Raw genomic sequence first — 24,527 nt, forward strand, 5'->3', positions numbered from 1 at the left:
CCTCATCAAAATGATTTTCCAAGTCCCAGATGGTGGATTCATCCATCCAGTCATTGAGGATGGTGGACAGTATTAAAGTTTCTGCCCTGGAGCAGCTGATGAGAGGTCCTTTTTGCAGACTCAGATTCCTTTAGGCCTTATCCCTTCAAATCCCGATCTGGTTCCTGACCTTTGGATCCATCTATTTCGCTTCCTCCCTTGACCCCCTTGGAGCCAAGGCCTTTAGGCCTGGCTGCTTTCCTACCCTTGGAATCAGATCCATTTGCTTGGCTGTCTTCAGCTCTGACTCACATCTTAGTTTCGTAAATGCCGACTACTTTGGGGCTGTCTGAACCTCAAACCCATGACATTGATGCTGGAGTTTCCTGGTCAGGGTTGGTGGTCCCTGCTTTGGGTTTGTCTCTCCTGCTCAGAACTTTGGCTTTCGACAGCTCAGCTCCATTCTCAATGTCAGGGCTAGGCATAGCTCCCTTGGGCTCGGGCATGTCACTGGTACCTTCGGGTACTGTGACCCTCAGTTCTGGGAGACCAGAATCCACTTTTGCATTCGATGTTGTAGAGAGTGTTTACCTCTAAGGATATGGGTCGGATTTTTCAGCTGGGGTTCCATCTCCTTTCTCATCTGGGCCTGTGACCACCCATCAGTCTGCTCCTGGACAGCCTGTGTCAGTCTCCATCCTGCTCCCTTAGCAAAGCTGCCTGCCTCTTTCCCCTCTCCTCTGGCATCACCAGTGCAGGAGGTTTCAGAGAAGAGGAGGTGTAAGAGGAAACACCTTGAGTCCCCAGAGGAGTCTCTCACAGAGAATACTGACCTCAAAGAAGGAGAGGGGGTCCCTTAAGTCTGTGCAGGATGATGCCTTATTTGGTGATCTCTTGTGTCTGCTTTGCCAGTGGAGAGGCTGGGCCACTGAAGCCTTATCTCCAGAACAATCAGTATTTTTGGAGGCCTTCAGTATGGGCCCATTCATGCCTTGGGTGGTTCCTCTATGGGCGCACTTATAGACCTAGTGCCCTAGAGGTCTTGAAAGGAAGCGAACAAATCGAAGCCCATTCCCAATAAGTCCAATAAAATGTTTGCACCCACCAAGCACCAATCACATTGGTGTAAGGGTCCAGCCATCAATGCGATTGTGGTGGCAGCTGACATCAAATGATCTCTGAATAGAGCTTTTCAGACCATCCCCCAAATAGACAGTCTTGGACTTTGGACTATTTAGGGAAGCGCTCCTATGCCTCAGCTAAGTTCATGTTGAGGACACTTAATTATTTATCACACTTAACCAGACTCCAAAGTGAACTAGTATCTGAAGTGTTGAGGAAATGTTAAGATGCAGCAGCCTCTGGAGATTCAAAAGACACTGGAGACTCAGCTGTCTACCCTGTTATCTATTGCCATTGTCTCCATGAGGCTTATTTCCAGTGCAGCTAATGGAACTTCCTGACTGGCTGACACTGGCACTGTCATGTGATGCCATGTTTGGATGCAATTATGCAAATTTATTGATTGCTTCAAGACATCTTTCATTAACACCCTGTTTGATGGCTCTTCCTTATTCTGGCCAAAAATTAAGGATACTGTAACTAGGCGCAAGCAAGACAGTAAGATGCTATCTGCTGTAGGAGTGCATTTTTCATGCCTCTAGGAAAGAAAAAGGGGGATACATCTCTTTTTCAGAAAGTCACAGCAGTCTCCTCAGGATGTGCCTTCAGAGGGTCCTCCCGTGGCCAAGGTGGAGCTATAATGGACACTGCCCGTGGAGCAGGGGTGGTCCGCAGTATCAGGGTTTCCACGGGGCTTTCTCTGGTGGACCCTTTTAATAACCCCAAAGGGTTGCCCAACTGTCCTACTCTGGAGGCAGTTGGGGTTCTGTTGGCTTTTCATCCTGAAGCTTGGGATGCCATCACCTCAGATGCATGGGTGTTAAGAGTCATATCCAGAGGCTAGTCTGTTTCCTTTTTTAGAAATTCCAAAATTTCATTGCAAACATCTTCCGGACATTCCACCCCTATCAGAGATTGTAAGCAGCATTAGAAATTCATAAGGTGCTTAAAAACTGAGTCATCCAAGAGGTCCTACCAGAACAATGAGGATCTGAGGTCTATGCAAGATTCTTTTTGGTACCAAAGAAGAACAAGGACCTTAGGCCTATTCTAGATTTAAGCAAACTGAATCCTTTCATGAAACAGGCCAAATTTAGGATGGTTACTGTGCAGTCCATTTTACCTCTACTGAAGGACAATGTGATCAATAAACCTCAAGAATGCCTACCACTATATAAAGATAGAGAGATGCTCCAGAAGGTTCTTCCAGCTGGGGACCAGTCACTAAGAGTTTAGGGCCCAGCCATTTGGTCTCACCCCCCCCCAGGTGTTCACCAAGAGCATGGCAGTATCAGCAGCCTGGCTCTAGGAATTCACTTACCTTGACAATTGGCTCCTAACCACCCCGACAACAACATTATTGATTACAGCTGGGGATATCTTACTCCAACTGTGTGACCGCTTAGGCATTATGGTCAATTACCTAAAGTCAAGCCTACAGCCTGTTCAGATATTAGAGTTCATAGGTTGCACTTGTATACAGTCAGTCAAATTGCCAGGCTCTCGAGCTCCTGAGTGATTAGCCTTCGTGCTCAGGTTTTGCTGGTGCTTGCACTCTTGAAGCCTTCAGCTCATGCAGTTTTGAAAATCTTAGATCATGTGGCAGCATCTATTGATTGGTTCCTCTAAACAGGTATCATATGAAGGGTCTGCAATAGACTCTGGCTGTACAGTGGTCTTTCCTAACTTACCCAATGGACTTTTCAATACAGATGACAAAGGTGTGTCACAACCAGTCATTGGTGATAGCAGTCTCCTTTAGTTACCAACAGGAGATCATTTGTACTTCCACCTCCCTTGGCCATGGTCACCACAGGTGCCTCACTTCTTGGGTGGGTGAGGCATTTTGAAGGGAGGACAGTTCAAGAGTGCTAGTCTTCTACAGAGGCTGACATCCACAGCAATTTGCTGGAGATAAGAGCTGTCCTCATCATGTTAAAAGCTTTTCAGGATGTCCTAGGCAGTGGTGTGATTGCAGTACAGATAGATAAAATGTCCTTTGTTTGGTATCTCAACAAGCAAGGGGGAATACATTCTTATCCTCTTTGTTGAGAGGCCATGAAGGTTTGACAATGGATGATTTCTTCTCAGCGGTTATTGGGTTGCAACACACACCCCACTGGGAAAGTCCAGTATTCTGGCCGAGGGTCTCAGCAGGAGCATTCTGCTTCCCTATGAGTGGTTTCTAAATCTGAGAGTTGTGGCTTGGATTTTCTGGTGCTGGAACACTCTGTAATGTGACGTCTTCACCTTCCCATCCAATACCAAGTGCTGCAGATATTACACCTTAGTTTCCCCCTTCAGGACATTGTCCTGTTTGTCCAGCCTTGAAGTATATTTATTTTGTTATGTCCATCCAGGACAGTCATCCAGAGATGCTGTGATGTCACATCTTTCTGGCTTCATCAGGTGTGTTTCTTCTACCTTTGGCCTCTTCTGAAGTACCCTCCCCATTGGGTACTAGATCCCATTCAGGATCTCATTTCTCATCTGGGGGTCTGGATCTCCCCAAGCTTCAGTCCCACGAGTTAACTACATGGTTTCTCCAGTTCCCTAGATGTCCAGAAATCCCAGGCTTTCGTAGACTGTAGTTCACATCTTGTCTTCATCTTAAAAAATATTCAGTTAGAAAAGTGTATTCCAGTAAGTGGAAATGTTTTGCGATATATGCAGAATCTCAAGGACTTGATCCTTTTTCTGCTCCTTTAGAATCTGTTTTAGATTTTCATGCTGAGTTGTTTCAGTCAGGTTCTATTTTTACTACTATTAAGGTGCAGTTGTCAGCTGTCTCAAATTTTTGTGTCGGCAGGGGCATTGTTCCTCTGGCTTCTCTCAAGATTTCCAAGACTTTTCTCAAGGATACCTTTTTGCTACATCCCCCAATTCAGGATCTGGTTCCTCCCTGGGATTTGCCATTTGTTTTTCAGGTCCTTGCAGGCCCTCCTTTTGAACCCTTGACAGCTTCAGACTTGAAGTTTTCATTTTAAAAGACCTTGTTTTTGGTGGCTGTCACTTCAGTGAAGAGGGGTTTGGAGTTACAAACTCTTGATTCTTCTTCTTCTCTTTATTTAATGTCCCACAGAAGCAGGGTTTCTCTCCATACAAATCCTTTTTTGCCTAAAGTGGCTTCAGAGAATAATCTTTACAGTTTCATTCAACTCCCTGTGTTTTTCCAATAAAGGTTCCTCTACATTTTTTGGATGTACACAAGCAACTGAGATTTTATTTTGACCATACCAAGGCATTTAGAAAACCCAGTCAGTCATTTTTTTTTCCTTTTCCAAATCCAGGCTGGGAACACCTGTGTCTAAAGTGACTTTATCCAAGTGGCTATCAGAATGTATTTTGTTTGCATATTCCTTAAGATGCAAGACCCTGCCACATAAGCTTGGGGATCATTCTACCAGGGCTAGGGCTACTTCTTTAGCTTTCTTTTCTGGAGTATCAGTGGAGGACGTTTGTGCAGCTACAACTTAGATGGCTCATCACACTTTTGTTTCACATTATAAGATGGGTATTCAATCAAGATCCACGGCTTTGTGTGGCTGCACTGTGTTGTGGGGTATCTTTCCTTAGTTCCTCCTGAGGATTTTTACATGGCTTGGGACTCTGTCCCATAGGTTGAAGCCAGACAGAGCAGACAACGTTGGATAAGAATATTATGTACTTAACATAATGATAGATCCATGTTGTCTGTTTCCATCTGGTTCAACTCCCTGCCCCCCCTTAGCTTGTTATGGTGAACTTCCCTATCTGAGATGGCCAGACAATGGAGGTCATCCTTTCCTTATTCTCCTACTTCCTCCTTGGGTCAGGCAATTTATTGTAGCTTAGCAGTGGCTTACGTGGGGCAAACTCAATCTGAGAAGTAGGGAGTGGAGCAGGGGATTGTGGGTAAGGGAGACAAAGCATGGAGAGTTTGAAGTCTGAAGGAATTGGCCAGTGTCAGATCTGAGTTGGATCTGATAACCCACAGGTTGACTCAGAAGGAGTCAAACATGATGGATCTATCATTATGATAAGTACAGAACTTTCATTTTTTTGTATTTCAAGGTAACTATTATTTGCAGAAAAAAAAAAGGAGTGGCCATGGGTCCGCCCGTTTCTAATACATAAGCTAATATTGTCATGACAGATCCTTTATTTTCATCATGCAATGAGTTTCTGGATAGTTTAGTACTTTATAAGTGGTTTGTTACTGATGTGTTTCTTATATGGAAAAGCACATTAGTGACTTTGCACCTTTTCATAACCATTTGATTAATTTTTAAAGTTTTAAAAAGAAGTTAGCCTTGTAGAGATTTAATTTTTAGATATCACCATATAGAAGACGAAGGAGAGAACAGCCACTGAAGTGTATAAAAGGGAAGTTAAGAAAAAAAACATGCCTGCATTGTTTTAACATGCATCTATCTACCTTGTGAATTTAATAATATAATCAATGGACATATGCTAAGAGTAGCAAGATTAAACATGCAGGATAAAGTAATGAAAGAGCAGCTACAGCAGATGACTGATAATTTAATTGATAAGGCATGCCAAAAGTTGAAATTACAAAGAAGTAAAAGAAAAAGGTTGAGAAACCAGTCGTCTCTGATTATTGTCCACAGAAGAAATAAATAAAGGGAACCCCGAGTTTGAGATGCATGCTTTCATACGGTAGACAGACTGAACAAATAAATGATAATGTTAAAAGAGATTGACATATATGAAGTAATGTAGCATACTTAAGAGGAATAGTAGCAGCAGGTCCCATTTTTGGATATATAAAAAGGCAAAGACCCTACACAATAAATTAAGCTATAAAGATGAGGTCAAACAAGTAAATATAATAGGAACTGATAGGAAAGGAACCTATCTATGTACTAGATAAACTTTTTTGCAAATACATAAATAAGGATATAGAATTTAAACATCCTGTAACACCCAAAACATTTATCCTGTGGACCTGTACAGACTTTGATAGTCAAAATGTATTATATATAGCAACATGTGAAAGATATAAAATGTTTTTATATAGGAAAGACCAATAGAAAGTTAAGGGAAAGAATAAGGGACCATATATCAGATATTAAGCAACAAATAGATATGAAAACACTATATAAACAAAGTAAGGAGACTAATTAGCAGCACACTTTCAGGCATACCTTTCAACCTCTTAGTGCAATAAATCTAAACAAAGCCAGACAGAATGGGGGACAAAGGCCCAAAAGTAGGGACAGATTTTCAATATTGCTCTTATAAACTTTTATAAAGTTGCTAGAGTAATAGGGTTTGTGTTAACTTACATTTTTTGAAGGATTTTTAGTCTGAAACTCAAATGTATGTCATTATTTGGTGACTTCAATCCTCAGATCATCCCTTTGACTTTCCAGAAAACCACACATTTTATGAGAAACACACAAAAATATGAGGCAAAAATCTGGACGTTCTTTGAAAATCTGGACAGTTGAGAGCTATGCTTTCAGGTTTCTAGTTTTACAAGTTTTATTTGAAGAGATACAGGATGGCAATATAGTTAAGAAAATAGACAATGCAGAATGTAAGTGAATTATTATACTAGTATTAAACCAGTGTTGAAAGACAAACGTAATTCTGTTAGATAATTTTATTGCATTTTAAAAGGAATATAAATTGCACTTTAAAGTTTTAGTAGTTGAATTATGATGTTGTGCGTATGATAAACAGGAAATTATGTAATATGTGTATGTAAATCTAGGTATTTAAATGTCACTCGACTGTTATTAATGATTGCATATTGGAGAAGTGAATGCGAAAGTTTTCCTTGCTATATTTAAGTGTATTTATCCATCCTTGGTTCCATTGCACTCATATTTGTTACCAATCTTGTAATCTGTTCAGTCCTTGACCGTAGTTCTAAGCACTGATGAAGCTGTTATTCTAGGGATGTTGCATTTGCAGTCTCCTGCTTGTTACATTCTTTTTAGTTGAAGCTGTTTTCCAGCAGATATGGCTAGCTGAATATAAACCAGCTGGATAAAGCTTGTGACATAAGCAATGCAGAGTTTATCTCTGTCAGCCTTTTTTTAAAATGTTGTTGTAATAAAGGTACATGTGACATAAGTATTCATCAAAAATCAAACATATAATTCTAGAGAAAGAACATTTCAAATGCTTGAAAAAGCTGCAAGCGACCCACTAGCACTGCTTCCTTATAGTTTTCACAGCCAGTGACCGTCTTGTTTAATAAACTGAATATCTCTTCACTGCAGGGCATACTTATACACAATATCTAAAAACTGCCTACATTTTGGGACTATGGACCCTGCTAAGCATGACTTAAGGTTACAAGTAGAAATGGCATTCTTTACTTGGGCATGCTACACCAGTAAACAACAGAATTAAATTAGATAAATTGTTGGGTTAGTAGTAACCATATTGCTCAAGATGCAAAATGAAGATATCTCACCTCAGGAAATTTCTGACTGTACCCTCTACAAATTTACTGGATAGATTTTTGGCACCTTCAGGAATGGAGTCGTCAGCATTTCTGGTTCAGTTCCAGACTGCATCTGGCCCTGTCTTAGATGTAGAACATTTTGTTTTAATCAAGGGTTATGATCTCTTTCTCATTACATTGACTGGCACTGATTAACTGTGGCAGGCCCTTACTCCATCCATCCATCCATCCACAACCCTTTTTCCCATTTTTGCACATGGGGTTGGGGTGTCAGTTCAGCAGTGACAATCATTTAGAGCCAAGGTTTACACCACCGGGTGGCTAGCCCTGCGACGGTAGCTATTCCACACTACACTCACTCACACTCGCACTCGTCACTTGTAATGGTCTACATGGCTAGACAGGGCCCTTTTCTCTGGGTTTCATATGCAGTCTTAGTCTGGAACACCTGAGTCATGATCCTCTCTGTTGCAACAGGAAAGGGTGACAGGCATCTTCAGGACCTATGAACACAGTGATGGGGTTGAGAATAGTTATTGCTGTATTGTTTAAAACAGTGCAGTATTTTATTGTAATGTCTTCATTTACTGCTATTAAATGTAAAACATGTTTGATAGCATGCCCAGTACCATCAGAATTTCATGTGGATTTAGTCTATATTGTGAACCTAACTCACTAAGGTTAATGGAAGAGCATCAGGCCACTTCAGACCATTTGTCTGCAAATCTTTATTAATTTAGTGCTAAAATGCCATTGTACCTGTTTGCTAGACTTGAAGCTTAGAGTTTGTAAGGACAGCAGAATTTTTGATCTTCCTATAGGATTCTGCATAGTTCTTCATTATTGCCGCTGTAAAATATATATCTACATCATGTTTATGGATACTGGTATTCCAAACCGTGGGATTGCTTGATTTATAGATTGTAATAATATGTACTTTAGCATAAGGAGACATGCATACAGTTCCTAAAACATAACAAAATATATGATATTTGTCTGGCTGTATAAAATCTACTTGTAAATTCTGGAATGGTCCCCCAGAATAGAGAGCTGCTAATTTTATTTTTGGCTTATGATCTACACCATAGGACTGACAAGTTGGAGTTCTGGTGGATTTTTTGAGAGAAGCAAAAAGGGCCTGTGACACACATATATGTCTCATGATCCAGTCTTTCCACTTCAACCCACAGGACTAATATTTGTATGTTGTAGGTGATTGCCGTCTTTAGAATTTAGCTCATCCCACTGCTGCTATAATACACTGTCTAGATCTCATTTGTCATGGTTACACTTGCACCAAGAAATGAACCCAGACTTGAGTTTCACTTTTTTGTGGTATAGATTCCATACTTTGTCCAGAATTTTTGCTGTATTTGAAGCATTTTGGAGAAATCTTAATTTGAATAATTTGTCAAATATTTTCTTATTCTTATAGTGTTTGTGAGTTTATCATGTCATAGGTGTTTGTGATTCAGATTTCTTGGCTGGCATCCCCTGCTCCAGCTCAGGACACCATTTCTTTTTGGCGTGCTTTAGCATTTCACTTTCTTTTTTTCTAGTTTTGCTACTGTTATACCTATTAGCAGTTATTCTTCTCCTACCCCTCTTATCATTACCTCCTTTCTGCCTCCTGTTCCAGAACTAGCAGATTCAGGGCCATTTTCCCCTCCCTTAGTTTCTCAGTTTGGTGCTTACCCCTTCAGTTTTATTATTGATTTTGTCTTCAATGCCTTTGCCCGTGCATCCCCTGTTCCTGTACAATAAGTCCCTAGGACCCAGGTGGATGACATCAGCTAGTCATCCTCAATGCTGTTAGCACCATTCTTGGTGTCAGTCATGTCACCTATCAAGCCTTCAGTTCCAGATTTAATTTCAGTGTCATTGTCCTCCTCCTGTGCCAAAGATTAAGGGTAGAGCATCAGTACTGACTTTTTTGGCACAGGTGCTTTCCTTATTACCAGTTTGTGTGGCTCTGAGGCCTTTGGTGTTGACATTAAATCACTTAGAAATGGCACTGACAATGGTTATCATTAATGGATGCTCCTGAAAATCTTGTGTTAGCTTCAGCTTAGGCTCAATTACTTATACCTCTGAGCCTTTTCACTAATAGAGCAAAGTAGTAGAAAGCCATTACTGAAAGAGACTTAAGGTGTTCAGTAATAATTCCTCATTCTGCTATACAGATGCATCACCACCAAGTGTTTCGCAGAAGAGAAATGCAAGAGGAAGCATCTAGACTCCTCTACAGACTCCAAACGAGGATACAGACCTAGATGACAGGAGGATTCTACCAAGTGTCTCTTCCTGAGGCCCCCAAATTTGGAGATACCCTGGAGTTAATGCACCACGGAGGAGATTGGCCAGTAGTCCTTCTGTCCCCATCACAAGAGATTTTCCAAGAAGTTTTCCATTTCACCCCTTCTTCCTGTTTGGTGGTACTCTAGCAGGCAAGATTTTTTTTTTGTCATGCAGATGCTAAAACAGAACCATATAGTCTAACTCCCATTCAAGGGAAACTTAGTGTAGCTCCCATTCAAGGGAGACTGGGTCACAGTACCTTAAGTTATGCACCAACTCATCACTAAGATTGATTTTATCCCATATAGTCATAAATAGAGCAACCACTAGGTTTATAGGTGGAAAGAGAATGGGAGTAGATTGTAGAGATTATCTAGGTACCAGTAAACTTTCTTGGTTTAAGCTAGATTTAAACTGGATAGTCAGTGACTTAATAGCCAAGGTCAAACTTGAAACTAGACCATTTTCCTATTCTACAAACATAGGTTGGTTGTGTGATGGCTTAAAGTGTACAGTGCTAATGGGTAGAGGAGGCTACAGGGGCATAAAGCCTTCCTCAAAAATGCATAGACCAGCAAATAACTCAATGGTAGCAGCCAAATAAAGTCAACAGTTGGGAGATCAATTCATAACTTTAGAATTGATTGGCTATTACCCTGCATTACTGTTTATTAGCACTACATGTGTCTATATTATTTTGGAACTAGGAGACATAAACTTAACCATATCACAAGTGAAAATGTATTTCATACACTGGAAATCATTGAATAATGTATCTGCTCCACATTTTTCTTAATTATGCTTGTAGATAGCAGGATATTGCCTTGGCTCTACTTGTTGTACTAAGCCACCTCCAGAAGACACGAGGGACATTCTGAGCAAAAGTTTTCAAACAATATCCATCTGACATGAAAGCTTTTTGCTATAGCTAAACCAGCAGCCTGAGGATTCCTTTGACTTTAGTTCACACTCCTCAAAACTGAGGTGGAATCCTTCAAAGCCCCCGGGCCTGTGGAAAATACGGCCCAGACCACAGAATCCTTTATAAACACATTCTGTGAACACTTTCAGGAATGCATGGATCATGCAATCCCAAATAAAACCAAGACCCAATCCTCCAAAGGCAGACGTCCTGTCTGGTGGACCCCAGCCATAAACAAACTATACAATAGAAGGAGGAAGCTACTACATGACAGAGCAAAATCCCAAAAAGGGAAAGCATTTCTGATCAGTATTAGCAAACAACTATGGGCACTCATAAAATCGTGTAAGGCCAGCTTTGAGAGAAAAATTGCACAGGACACTAAGGATAATCACAAGGCTTTCTTTAGTTATGTTAGGAACCTGGGTGGGAATTCCCAGATATGCTCAGAATTAGTCCAAAATGACAAAAAATACACCGAACCCACAGACATTGCCAACATCCTAGCTGACAGGTTCAGCGCAGACTCCACCCCTCTCCCCACCAAAAGGGCAAATATCTATCCCAGCAGAGTGCTGCCCCCTGACATCTCAGATGCTCAGGTAAAAGTCGCCCTCTCCAAAGCAAAAAACCCAGCATCAATGGGACCAGACAGTGTCCCGGGCTGCGTCCTACATGAACTCCAAGAAGAGCTTAACCCAAACATAAAACTACTGTTCAATCTCAGCCTTACTACAGGATATGTACCCAAAGAGTGGCGTACAGCAACGGTGGTCCCTCTCCACAAAGGTGGTGCCTCAACGGATCCTGGAAACTATCGCCCCATAAGCCTGACTAGCTTGGTCTGCAAAGCTATGGAAAGGATCATCATGGACCTTATAAATAAAGATATTGGGGACCTACAGACACTGGATCCTACCCAGTTTGACTTTAAGGGCAGATCCTGCCTCTTAAACCTGGTCAATTTCTTTGAAACAGTCACCAAGGCCATTGACGAGGGGAAGGTGGTCCACACAGCCTACCTGGACCTCGCAAAAGCCTTTGATACAATACCCCACTCTGGCATTATAGATAAGCTCACCAGCTTAAATATAAACCCCTATGTCACTAGATGGGTTGCAAACTGGCTCAAGGACAGAACCCACATGGTTAGAATTGCTGGAGCTATGTCATACTCCAAACCAGTTACAAGTGGCGCCCCACAAGGCTCAGTCCTGGGACCTCTGTTGTTTGGTATATATTTCTCAGAGGTACAGGCCAACATGGAAGGACTGTGGCTGACCAAGTTCGCAGATGACTGCAAACTGGGCGCCATAATTGACTCTCCAGCTGACACAAGCATCCCCCAAAAGGGCCTCATAGAAACAGACAACTGGTGCCAGAGCCATGGCCTCAAGCTAAATGCCAAAAAGTGTATAGTCATCCCCTTTGGCAAAAACAAAGTGCCCACAAATTACCACATAAGTGGTAATCCATTAAGTACGGAAGAAGTAATTAGGGACCTGGGGACCCAAGTTGATAGCAATCTCTCATTTGACAACCACGTGGCCAAAGTGGTTAGAAAAACATTTTATATAGCCCACCGAATCATGAAGGGATTCACATCTAGATCAGGGGAGGTCATCGTGCCTCTTTACTCATCCCTCATCAGGCCCATAATTGAGTACAATGCCCCTTTTGGGATGTACCTTACCAGACACCTGCAGCAACTGGAAAGACCCCAAAAGTACCTCACCAAGAGGATTAAAGGGCTCAAACAGATGCCATATGCTGCCCGGTTAAAGAAACTCCAGCTCTACTCAGTGGCATACCGCTTGCTCAGAGGCGATCTGTGCCTGACGTATAAAGATATGTCCAACCCGGAATTAATGGACATGCTGCACCTCAGAAAATCCAAATCCCATCGAGCTACGTGCTTGAGAGACTTGAACCTCAGCGCTGAAATAAATAGGACATGCTGGAGGGACAGATTCATAACCCAGAGGCTCCCTTCACTCTGGAATAAAATCCCAGTCCAGGTTAGGCAGAGTACCTCATTGACTCTCTTCAAGAGGAATCTTGATGAGTGGATGGGGGATCGTAGGTTTACCCCGGGTATCACTTCTGTGTCACTGTTAGACAGAGGCACAGTATACTAACCTCAAAAAAGGGCATAGCAAAATTAATTTAAAATGGGTGGCGAAATCCAAACACACTCTGGCTAGGCTTATAAATGCCCTAGGGCAGATAGCCTAGTATGGACCTATGAACCTATAAATGCCCTAGGGCAGATAGCCTAGTATGAACTTACTGTCTCTCCCTTGCTCTACCAGCTGAGCTATCAAAGAAATTAGAGGTTGGTTCAGAATAGCCCCAGCAGTTTGCCACCTTTTAACACAGTCATAAACAGAACCATTTTATTGCATCTCTAGGCTGCCATCTTTTAGAATAGTGATAACCTGAACATATTCATTGAATATGCAGGCAGTTTATGAATGAAGACTGCAATCAAATAATGATTTTTTATTATGAAAAATTGATGAAGGTCAAACTGATGCGTAACTCATTTTTTCTTTTTGTTGTTTGATTGATTGCATTAGATTACCAGGAAAGTCAGATTGGGCATTGCCCCTTTTAATTGGAGGCCTGTGGAGGGGGGAGTTCCACACTAAAAAAAACTAACATTTGCAATACATATTTTAAACGTTTAGAAAAATGTACTGTTAAAGAAATCAGTTTAAGAACAGTACAACTTAGTAAAAGAATATAAGTTAAAAATGGTAATGCTGAGGAAGGAAATGACATGAATAAGATGAGAAAGCAAAGATAGATGAGGAAGGAGGAAATTAGCTGATGAAATTAAAGCCAGCAGTGTAGGCTCATACAGATGAGGATTATAGGAATGCATTGTGTGAAACCCTTGAAGATTCTGATTTGCTTGATAGTGGGATATGCTGTTAAGCCTGTGGCTTAGCTGCTATATCGTCTGAATCTTAATAGATCCCTACAGCTCTGAAGTGCATTTCACTCAGTTGGAGGTTGAAAGTTGAATAGTGATATCTGACTAAGACTTTCCCATCATTTCAGGGGTGCATTGCTGCTGCTGGTATGACAGAAGTAGAAATCAATTTAGTGAATGTCTTGGAGCATGTCCCTTCATGTTTAGATATATACCACATATTGAGCAGGTGGTATTTAGTGAATGTCTTGGAGCACGTCCCTTCATGTTTGGTTATATACCACATTTTAAGTAGGTGGCAGTACAAGTATTGATGAGGTCAGAGCCTTGAAGCTTGGACCCTTTCATTGTGTGTGTGTGTGTGTGTGTGTGTGTGTGTGTGTGTGTGTGTGTGTGTGTGTGTGTGTGTGTATATATATATATATATATATATATATATATATATATATATATATATATATATATATATATAAAAATATATTTATATATACATATATATATATATATATATATATATATATATACATACACACACACACACACACACACACACACACACACACACACACACACACACACACACACACACACACACACACACACACATATATATAGACCTTGTCTCCTGATGGGCATGGAAGGAACCAGACACCTGGGAACCAATCCCTAAACTCTCAGACAAAATTTTGAGCACTCCTGCTGACAGACAGTACTAGACTAAAGGGATTCCTGTAGATTGACCGGACTAAAGGGATTCCTGTAGATGCCATGGTTGTTGTGGCATCCACCAAAAAGAAGCTGCCTGAACAAAGCTTCACTGCCCAACCCCCTAATAAGGAGTCTAGGGCATTGGACAGGTTTGAGAAGCAAGTATATGCATCAGTGACATTTGCCTTGTGATCACTGAGCTACCTGGCACATTTCAACAGATTACAGAGGGACTTGGTAAAGGAAATCTCTAATTCTGCCCCATGATCCATGTCTGCAGTGGAACAGAAGTCCTTTTCCTCATGACTGGCCACCCTACAATCTATTACAAATGCATCCATAAGGTTTATATTACATGCAGCTGAGGTACCTTGAGGGAAGCTGGTTCAGGCATAACCAGAAGGAGAAGTGCTTGGATGAAGATGTGAGATTTTGTGGACCCCTTCAAGGCATCATTCATCAGTGCACCTTTTGATAGATCTTCTTTGTTTGGCCCAGCCATTAAAGTCACACTCTCCTGAAGTGAAAAGGATGAAAGACATTGTCTTCTGTCGGAAACATCTTTTCTACCCCACAGAGACCTTTCTGCAGGAATCAGTGTGGTGGGAAGAAGATGGAATTCCAGAAATCTCAAGGTCCTTTTCAGGAATTACACAGGGATTCCCCCCCCCCCCCCGAGGCAAAGCAGGAGATAACTACAATGGTAGATGTTGCTCACATGGCAGAGGAGGTATTCAGAACTAAGTATCTCAAGATTCCTTCTCAGACAGATCCTTTCAGAGCCCAGGAATGGTTGCCTGAGTGTCCCTTTCTGGAGGTAGTCGGGGGTACTTATCCTTGCACCAAAAAGCCTGGATAATCGTCATAAAAGACTCTTGGGTGCACAGGATCATATCCAGAGGATATTTCATTCCCTCTTTACAAATTCCCATAAAAAAGGGGAAAATTCTCCCCAGTGTTCCACCCAATCAGAGGGAGCTAGCAGCTAATTTCATATGCTTAAATATCAACAGCATGTCATGGGCTTACTGAAACAGAAAATGATGTTGATTTCTGACTGTGTGGAAAATAGAGTTACAAGATGTATTGCATTCAGCTGAACAAGTTGGAAAGCATACTTCGCAATGTGGCTTTGATTCCTTCCTTCCTTGGAGGCCTCTTGCAGTGCCGCCATAACTGGATCTGTGATAAGAAGGCATGCTTGGTTCAAGGAGCAAAATCTGCCTGATCATGTTAAAGCAAAATTGTTGGATGCTCCTTTACAACAGGACAGTCTATTTGCTAATAAGGCAGAAGAAGTTTTGAAAAAGATGGAAGACAAAGCTAAATCTATGCAAACTGTAAAAGATTTCCTACAAGTGCAGCCACCCAGGTTCAGTAGGCACTGGCCTACTAAGAATTGGTCCTTTCCAGTACCCAACAGAGCCACTCAGGTCAAACCCAGACACTCCAAAGTCTCCAGGTTTCAGTCACAAGGAACTTACAGAACAAAACAATGGGGTGCCTGCACCTCCAAATCTGGAAGTAGCAAGGCACCCCCCTACGGTAAACAATCTCAATTACTTTCCTCTGGCATTTCCAAGCACTTATCTTTTGGCAGCCCCTTTGGGGGGCAAAACTAGCACTTCATGCACAAAATTGGCATCTAATTACCTGGGACAAGTGGGTTTTAAATATAGTATCCCAGGGATGCAGATTTCATTTTTGCACGTTGCCAATTCCAAACGGATGGCCAGATCTGCCTCCAAATCAGTGGGCAGAGGCCCAGAAACAAGTTATGTCCCTCATGGATATGGGGGATATTCAACCAGTACCAGAAAAGGAAAAAGGACAAGGTTTTTATTCAAGACTTTTCCTGGAACCCATAAAAGACAAATCATGGCATCCAATTCTGGACTTATCCATTCTAAATACTTTCCTGGACATTCCAAAATTCAAGATGCTGACTCTACAACAGTTACTGCCTGTGCTGGGCAAGGATGCCTGGTTGGCAACTCTAGGCTTAAAAGAGGGTTACCTGCATATCCCAGTCAGGGAATCTTGCAGAAGATACCTCCGCTTCAAAGCAGGCTATTTGCATTACCAGTTCTCTGCACTGCTCTTTGGCTTATCTACTGCACCCAGCATCTTCACAAAGTGCCTGGCACCAGTAATTGCATTTTGCAGACAAAGAAACATTCAAATTTGTCCTTATCTGGACGATTGTCTAATTCAGGCAGAAAACAAGGACACTCTTCTACAGCATCTGGCGTTTGTAAAAGGCTTCTAACACGCCTAGGGTACACTACAAATGAAAATAAATCACAACTGGTACCTTGTCAAATAATTACATTCCAGGGTGCAAGCTTGACTACAACTGCCCAGATGGCTTACCTCACACCAGATAAACAAATTCAATTGATGACATACTTCAAATAAGTGGCCACAAAAACACAGCTATCTGCAAGACAAATTCTGCAGGCCTTGAGGTTCATGGCTTCCTGCATTCTACTAATTCCATATGCAAGACTGTATATGAGTAAACTTCAATGGTACCTAAAAAACTTATGGAGTCAACATTGTCACAGCCTGGAAACAATGATTCCTATCATTCCTTGCCTGCAACAGGAGTTCCTATGGTGGACAGAGGCCTGTCACCAAAACAAGGGACTGTCATTCATTCTACCCCCTGCCACCCAAACCCTGACTACAGACACATCAGATTATGCTTGGGGGGAACCATCTGGCACGGAGATGTATTCAGGGTGAATGGAGCCCAAATCAAATGCACCTACATATCAACCAGAAAGAAATGCTAGCTGTACAGAATGCTCTGACAGATTTCAAGGACTTTCTTCATCCAGGACAACTACTGATAAAGACGGACAACACCACAGTTATGTGGTACATAAACAAGCAGGGGTGTACCCACTCCTACCCCCTTTGCAGACTAACCATGGCCTTGTGGAACACAGCCTTGACTTACCAAATACATCTACAAGCTCAATTCCTGCCAGGAAAGCAAAATACTCTGGCAGACGAACTAAGCAGAAATCTTATGGACCCACATGAATGGAAACTGGATCCACAAATCTTCAGCATGTTGACACGAAAATGGGGGAGCCCATTCATAGATCTGTTTGCCTCTCCCCAAAACTATCAGTTGGACAAATTCTGCACAAGAATTCATCACAAAAAAGCTTGGAAATTGGATGCCCTATCCTTTTGCTGGAAAAACCTATCAGTCTATGCCTTTCCCCCTCTGCCTCTGCTCTCCAAGGTTTTACTAAAAGTCAGACAGGAAAAACCGAAAATGATTCTGATTGCTCCAGACTGGCCTCGCCAACACTGGTACCCGCTCCTACTCAATATGTCACACCTTCCTCCATGGTATCTGCCTCAGACACCTTATCCACTGTCTCAGCAGAACTGTCAAATTCTGCACACTTAGCTCCAAACTCTGAATCTTGCAGCATGGCTAATCAACAAATTTCACCAGTCACATCTCTCAGTAAACCTGTGATGGATGTCATTTTGGAGGCTAGAAGGCCTAGTACTAGAAAATCTTATGCTGATAAATGGAAAAGATTCTGTGCCTGGAACCAAGCACAAGGAATAAACACAGCAATGCCCAATATTCCTGAGATTCTGCAATATTTAGCTGAGATGCTTCATAAGGGCGCATCTTTTTCTTCTGTAAAAATCCATGCCTCTGCCATTTCGGCTCATTACAACACAAAGCCTCCTCTCTCTTCTCATCCCCTGCTAAAGCAGTACCTCAGAGGGGCCAAAAATTTGAGATCTCCCAGGAGAGCACCAACTCCTGCATGGGACCTCAATTTTGTGCTGGAAAAACTCACCCTACCTCCTTTTGAACCAGCTGCTACTGCAGACATAAAATTTCTCTCTTGGAAAACAGCTTTTCTTTTAGCAGTCACTTCAGCTAGAAGGATTTCAAAACTACAGGCTCTCATGGCAGTGTAGCCTTTTATTACTTTTTATCCGGACAGGGTGGCCCTCAGGACCAATCCATACATTATGCCTAAGGTGGTATTCAGTGTGGCTCTTAATCAGACCATTCATCTGCCAACTTTTTTCCCAAATCCGCAGAACAAGGGGGAGCGGATTCTGCATTCACTGGATGTACACAGACAACGAAGATTCCATTTAAACAGGACAAAATCTCTAAGAAAATCTGAGCAATTACTGGTGGCATTTGCTGCAGGGGCAGAGGGAAAGGCTATTTCAAAGCAGACTATTTCAAAATGGATAAGCCATTGTATTCGTTTCTGCTACATGCACCATGGTAAACCTGTCCCCAAGGGGATCAGATCCCATTCCACCAGGGCTGCATCTACTTCTGCAGCCTTTCCTCAGAAGAGTTCCTACCAGAGACATTCTAGAAGCTGCTAATTGGAGCTCAGTTCATACATTCACCAAACATTACCATTTACCTCTCTTCTCTAAATCCAGAACAGGCTTTCTTAATTCCTTCAGCTCTAGTAGTGTCTTGCAATCTCCAAAAAACTGCTGGACCTGTTCTAACATTAGAAATTTAAAAACAGGTGAAGCCGTTGCAGCTCGTGGCATGTTTGCTTAATGCATTGTAACTGTCATTATGCCTGATGGCTGCAAGGTGTTCCTTCACTCTGTCTGAGAGCTTTCTAGTGTTAAAACAGGTCCAGCAGTTTTTTGGAGATTGCAACACACTACTGGAGCTGAAGGAATTAAGATGGCAACTCCTCCTTGAAGCAGATACCCCACCAGGGCTCAACGAGAATCTCAAAATTAAATGTGCATTAAAGTGGTACAATTAAAAAGTTACGGCATGCCCTCTAGGGGCAGGATGTTAGCAGATAAAACCTTTTGTTTTACAGCAGTGTCTCTCATTAGTCCAAATACTACTGCATTAGCATAGTCTATCTACCAATCATAATGAAGCATTTTTTATACCAGTTACACTATTTAAAGCTCACACAGTACTGCTAAAACGTTACATTTTGCTCTAATGAAGTTCGATTGTTATCAACAAAGTGAACGAAAGTGCTCAGCAAATAACAGTTCTGGCTCAGCGTCTATTCATTGTTTTTTTGTTTTTGATTTTAACAGTTCAAAAGTTTTCAGTAGTATAAGTTTATTTCTTCCTAGTCTTATTTCGATATACATATGTGTGTATATATATATATATATATATATATATATATATATATATATATATTATGGTATATAGTGTTGAGAATTTAAAATTCCTTGCTAAATGTAATTTCTCTTTTTCAGATACAGATCGCCATCGTATTTATTCAATATTGGGAGCAGTGCTAATAGTAGCACTTGCAGTAGTAGCAGTATCAATTTGGAAGTGAGTATAGGAAAATCTTTCAGTACTGTAAATTAATAGCTTTTTCGTTACCTGTCTAAACACTGATGCAAGAAATGCATTTTGTATGTTAATTCTTCTTTTTTTCTTATTTAGTCTGCTGCAGAACAAGGACACGTCAAATGTAAGTTTTATTTATGCTTTTTCCCTTTGGCAACCAATTTGTATTGCTGTGTGTAAGGAATTTTGCATACCTGCACACATTGACTGATCCGAAAACACCAAGCAAATTGGCATCCATTTATGGCTTTTTGTAAAATTAATGATGTACTTCTAATACATTACATTTCCTTATTAAGTTATTTTGTATAGCATTTGGAACTGTACAAAAGTCAAAGTAACTGGTTTGGGTGCCAAATAGCTTACACACAGTATATAAACCTGTACATATTTATCCCCTTTTTGAAGGGTGAATCATTTGTCCACTCTTCTTAAGCTACCATCTATATAAGGCTACAGATAGACTTTGAATGCTGAACCACCTCAGAGAATTTTATGGTAAAGAAAACAAACAGTTCCTATTTTTTCAGCTCATCCAGTCCAACCTTTGGTTTAAGCTAACTGTTGGATCTGATCCAGACATATGCCAATGCGCCCAGCATCGAGCTCCTGAACTTTGACCCTCCTACACGGCTCTGTGCCCTTTCTAGCCTCAGATCCTGTTTGCATCCACTGGAAATGGTTGATAAACTCTGTGTCAACCAAGTTCATAGGTTGGTTCTAGGCTATCGGCCCTAGGGCCTATACAAACCTAGCCATTACAATTCCTTGGCTATGTCTTCCCACAATATTTAGGTTGCCTAAGGTCCTTCTCGGAAAAAAAATATGTCTTCACCTTTAACTTTCAGCCTTATTATTATAACTATAATTGTTTGTTTCTATTGCCTTGTAGTTATTCTTTGTACTGTGGATAAAAGTTCCAAGTTTAGGAATAAAATCCCACCCAAAGACCCTTAGGACTGCTGTATGATGCATTTAAGTCCAGACCATTTTGATGCAGGGTATTCCATTTGCCAGGTATCCGATCCAGACCTCTTGCCAGCAGACATAATAAACTTATAATTAAGGGTCTTTTTACTCCAGGTACATAGGCATCACAAAAGGGTAATAAAAGAAAAGATAAGGACAGGGAGAAAGAAACAGAAATGGTGTGAGATAAGGAGACAAGGAAACATAAGCAGAGAAACCTGTCCCCCTTCATATCTGAAGTTCCCTTGCCCAGAAAAGGACTCTTTACCATTGCCCATTTCAGCTGCAGCAAATAAGTCTCCATTGGAGGCCATTTTATTCACAGCAAGTCACCTTCTAGGATACCACACAGACTTTTGTCAGAAAGGGAACTGTACAGGGTCATTCCATTAACACCTCCATCTGCTTTGTCAGTCAGATCAGGTCATTTATATTATTCAAAAGCACTTCTGAAACAGATTGTTAACCTATGAGGAGGATCTTTCTTCCCATTCCCTTCTGCATCCAATGTAGATCTGATTGGCCTAGCCTCACCTGTTTTAGTGGATTAGCTCCTTCTCTGGGTCCTGTCTGTATGACAGTGGTTTGGTAGTTAATTTGTTCTCAGATCCTATATCCTTGACAATAACCTATACTCCTTTGTCTGAGACCTCCTAATGTCCAACACACTTGAGCCCACTGACCTTCAGGGCTGAACAAGTCCTGGAACTGACTGCTCATGGTTGGATCTTCATTGCCGTGTTTGACTCCAACTCACAGGGAGCTGTTCTTGGTATCAGAGTTGTCAGCCTTTGAGCTGTTGGTGACATTCTCCAGCCTTGAGCCATCTGTTTCCTTGGTGTAGAGGATTTAACCTTTGGTGCATTCGTTCTCAGCTTTGGCAGTGGTGTGGATTGGTCCAGGAATCTGACTTTCATATACTACTGGAGCCCTCATTGGCATTCAAAGTCATGAAGAGCATGATAACATTTCCACTGAAAAGGTCTACAGAACATCCATTTCCACCAGCTCCAACACAAGGTTTGCTATTCTCTTTGTCTCAGATGTCTCATCGTGGTTCCCATGCACAGAGCAGAACTGATGTCCACAAAGAAACAGCTACAATGCTAACTGACTTTTCTGGGGGCTCCATTCAACCACAATTAAAGGTCAAAAGGAAGAGAACATCTAAATGGAGACATGCGGACAACCCATCAGAGTCCTACACATCAGATGTGGACATGGAGGATCGAAAGGTTTCCCCACAATCCCCTCCAAAAGACATCTTACTTTGTGAAATCCTTGCACTAGTGATAAGAGGGCATCCTGGCCCACTGAACTATCCACTCAAGATTAGTAAGGTATTCTTTGATGCCTGTGATTCTGCCCCCTCTCTCATGTATGGCCCATCCTGCAGACAGTCTTATGGATCTGGTCGGTCATAGGGCATGGCAATAACCTGACTGTACAGGAGCTATGCCCTGCAAGCCTAATAAGATAAGATATGATATTGTCAGCACCTAAAAATAGGCAATTCTGGTCAAAAGGCCAGGGTTGTATGATCATTGCAGCATTAGCCACTAAGAAGGAGCTTACAAATGAAACTTTATCTGTACATCCACCTAACAGATCTAGAACAATAGACAGAATGTGTAAGTGAGCATACACCTATGGTATTTTTGCTCTGATGGCATTGAACTACCTGATGCATATGAATCACTTCCAAAGAGACCTATCTTATCAGGCCATGGATACTTTTCAAAAGCTTCCTTCACAAGATTCTCTGCAGCAACTTGAGACCACTGTGGGGACAGTGTTAAATGTTACAAACCTCTCCATGCAATTTCTCTACAGCACTGCCAGTGGAGCGGTTACAGTTGTAGGTACTGTTGTGACCATACGTCTCCACATCTGAATCTCCATGCGATTTTGTGAATGATTTCAAGGGGCCATTCACCAATGCTCCCTTTGATGGCATCTCTCTGGCCCTACGGTGAAAGAGAAGTTGTTGAGGTGTGAACAGGAAGCTAAGACATTGTCTGCTATTGTATTTCGATTTGAGAGACCTCTTTGACCTTTCAACAGGAATCAAAGACACCAAATCTCTGAGGTTTAGAAAGCCTCCAACATTAAACATTTAATTTCCCCTTGAACAGAGGCATCAGTGGCAGAGGATTCGATGGATGGTAATTGAGTGGTCAGGGCTGTCCACAGACTCAGGATTTTCCCAGTCCCTGCTCTGAAAAGCAGAGCCAGAGGGCCCTGAAGACTTCCCTGGCTGTCTTCCTCTGGAGACAATTAAGGGCATCTTTCTGTCTACTCAGATTAGTGTTTTGCCATCACAGAAGACAAGTTAGTGAATAGAGATAATATCCAGAAGCTATACAGTTCTTTTTACCTTTCCCTTCTCATCAATCTCGGACACCACCATATCTCCCACTAGTACAAAATGACAAAAAGGAAGTGGTTGTCCTTCAAAAAACAGCCACCCAGGAGGTCCCACTAGACCAGAGTGTATCATAAAATTGTTCCAGATTCTTTTTAGCACTCAAGAAAAACAAGAACCTCAGGCCAGTCCTGGACCTATGTGGCTTAAAACCAATATGTCAGAAAAACTCCCATTCAGGATGGTTACAGTGCAAGCAACCCTACCATATCTAAGGGAGTACAATTGGATAAGCTCAGTAGACCTCCAGGATGTTTACCTCCACATAAAGATTGCAAAAGAATCCAGGAGGCACCCTTGCCTCTGACTAGAAGCAGGCTATTATCAATTTAGAGTCTTGCCCTTTGGTCTCAACACAGTCCCCAGGTCTTCACCAAGTGCATGGCAGTGTTTGCAACCCATCTGCATTTAAAAGGAATATAGGTTGTTTCATATCTAGGAGAATGGATCATCAATGTAACAAATGTGGAGTCCTTACAGTCAGCTAGGAATTATTTTTTTGTGGCTCTGCTTAGCCATAGGTGTCTTTGTCAATCTACAGAAATGACGCCTGCAGCCAAATCATATCAAAATTTTCAGGTGCTTTCTAGATACAAAGAAATCTAGTAAGCCTTCCCCTGTGAAAAGATGTTAGCCATCAGAAAGACTGTGTTTCTACTTCTTCAGCAACAAACCCCTCCAGCACAGCAGCAATGATTGTAAAGGCCCTAGGACTTATGGCAGCTTCCCTGGCAAGGGTCTTATATGCTTATATTCCCATGAGGGTCCACCATTGATTACTATCAGTTCAGTGGTATCACTTGTCACACCCCTTTCACTTGAAATCCAGTTAATACCAACATGCAGAACCCACTTGAAGTGGTGGCTGAATTCTCCATATCTTGTCCTAGACAGATCCTTTGTGTTACCCCCACCAGCAGCAACAGTAGTTACCAAAGACACCTCCGTTCAGGTGTGGGAGACATTTTCAAGGATAGGATGGTCCAAGGTATTTGGACACAAAAGGAGGCCAGTCTTCACATCAGTATCCTAGAAGTTAGAGTGTGCTCTTAGCATTGCAGGAATTCCAGGACTTCCCCATGGTGTGATTTTCATCCAAACAGACAACATGGCAATGTTTTAGTACATCAACAACTGGGGAAAAGCCAAGTACTACCCTCTTTGCAGAGAGGCTATGAGAGTAAGTTAGTGGGCAATGGATTTGCATCACTTTCCAGTGACAACTGGCAACATAAATTCTGGGATGAGTCATCTACTAAGGAGATAAGCTCAGCAGATCTTTTCTGGTGCCTTGTAAGTGTTCCCTCCATCCTTTATTAGCTAAACAGATTTTCAGTGACTGAGGCAGGCCATGCTAGGATCTTCTTCCCTGTACAAGACCAAATGCAC

At 41.7% G+C, this 24,527-nt stretch overlaps 1 protein-coding gene across 2 annotated transcripts in view; it reads left to right on the plus strand.

Annotated features, from left to right (window-relative positions):
• The window catches only part of LOC122802910 (nectin-1-like), a 2,017,182-nt gene that overhangs the window by 1,089,627 nt on the left and 903,028 nt on the right, over positions 1-24,527 (plus strand). For both annotated transcript variants that reach the window (XM_044072733.1, XM_044072732.1), the window contains exons 6-7: positions 19,645-19,726; positions 19,841-19,868. In XM_044072733.1, the coding sequence (XP_043928668.1) occupies positions 19,645-19,726; positions 19,841-19,868 (110 nt within the window). The remainder of the gene's footprint in view (positions 1-19,644; positions 19,727-19,840; positions 19,869-24,527) is intronic.

Source organism: Protopterus annectens, chromosome 5.part0 (assembly GCF_019279795.1).
Source record: "Protopterus annectens isolate FY-2018-M chromosome 5.part0, PAN1.0, whole genome shotgun sequence".
NCBI lineage: Eukaryota > Metazoa > Chordata > Ceratodontiformes > Protopteridae > Protopterus > Protopterus annectens.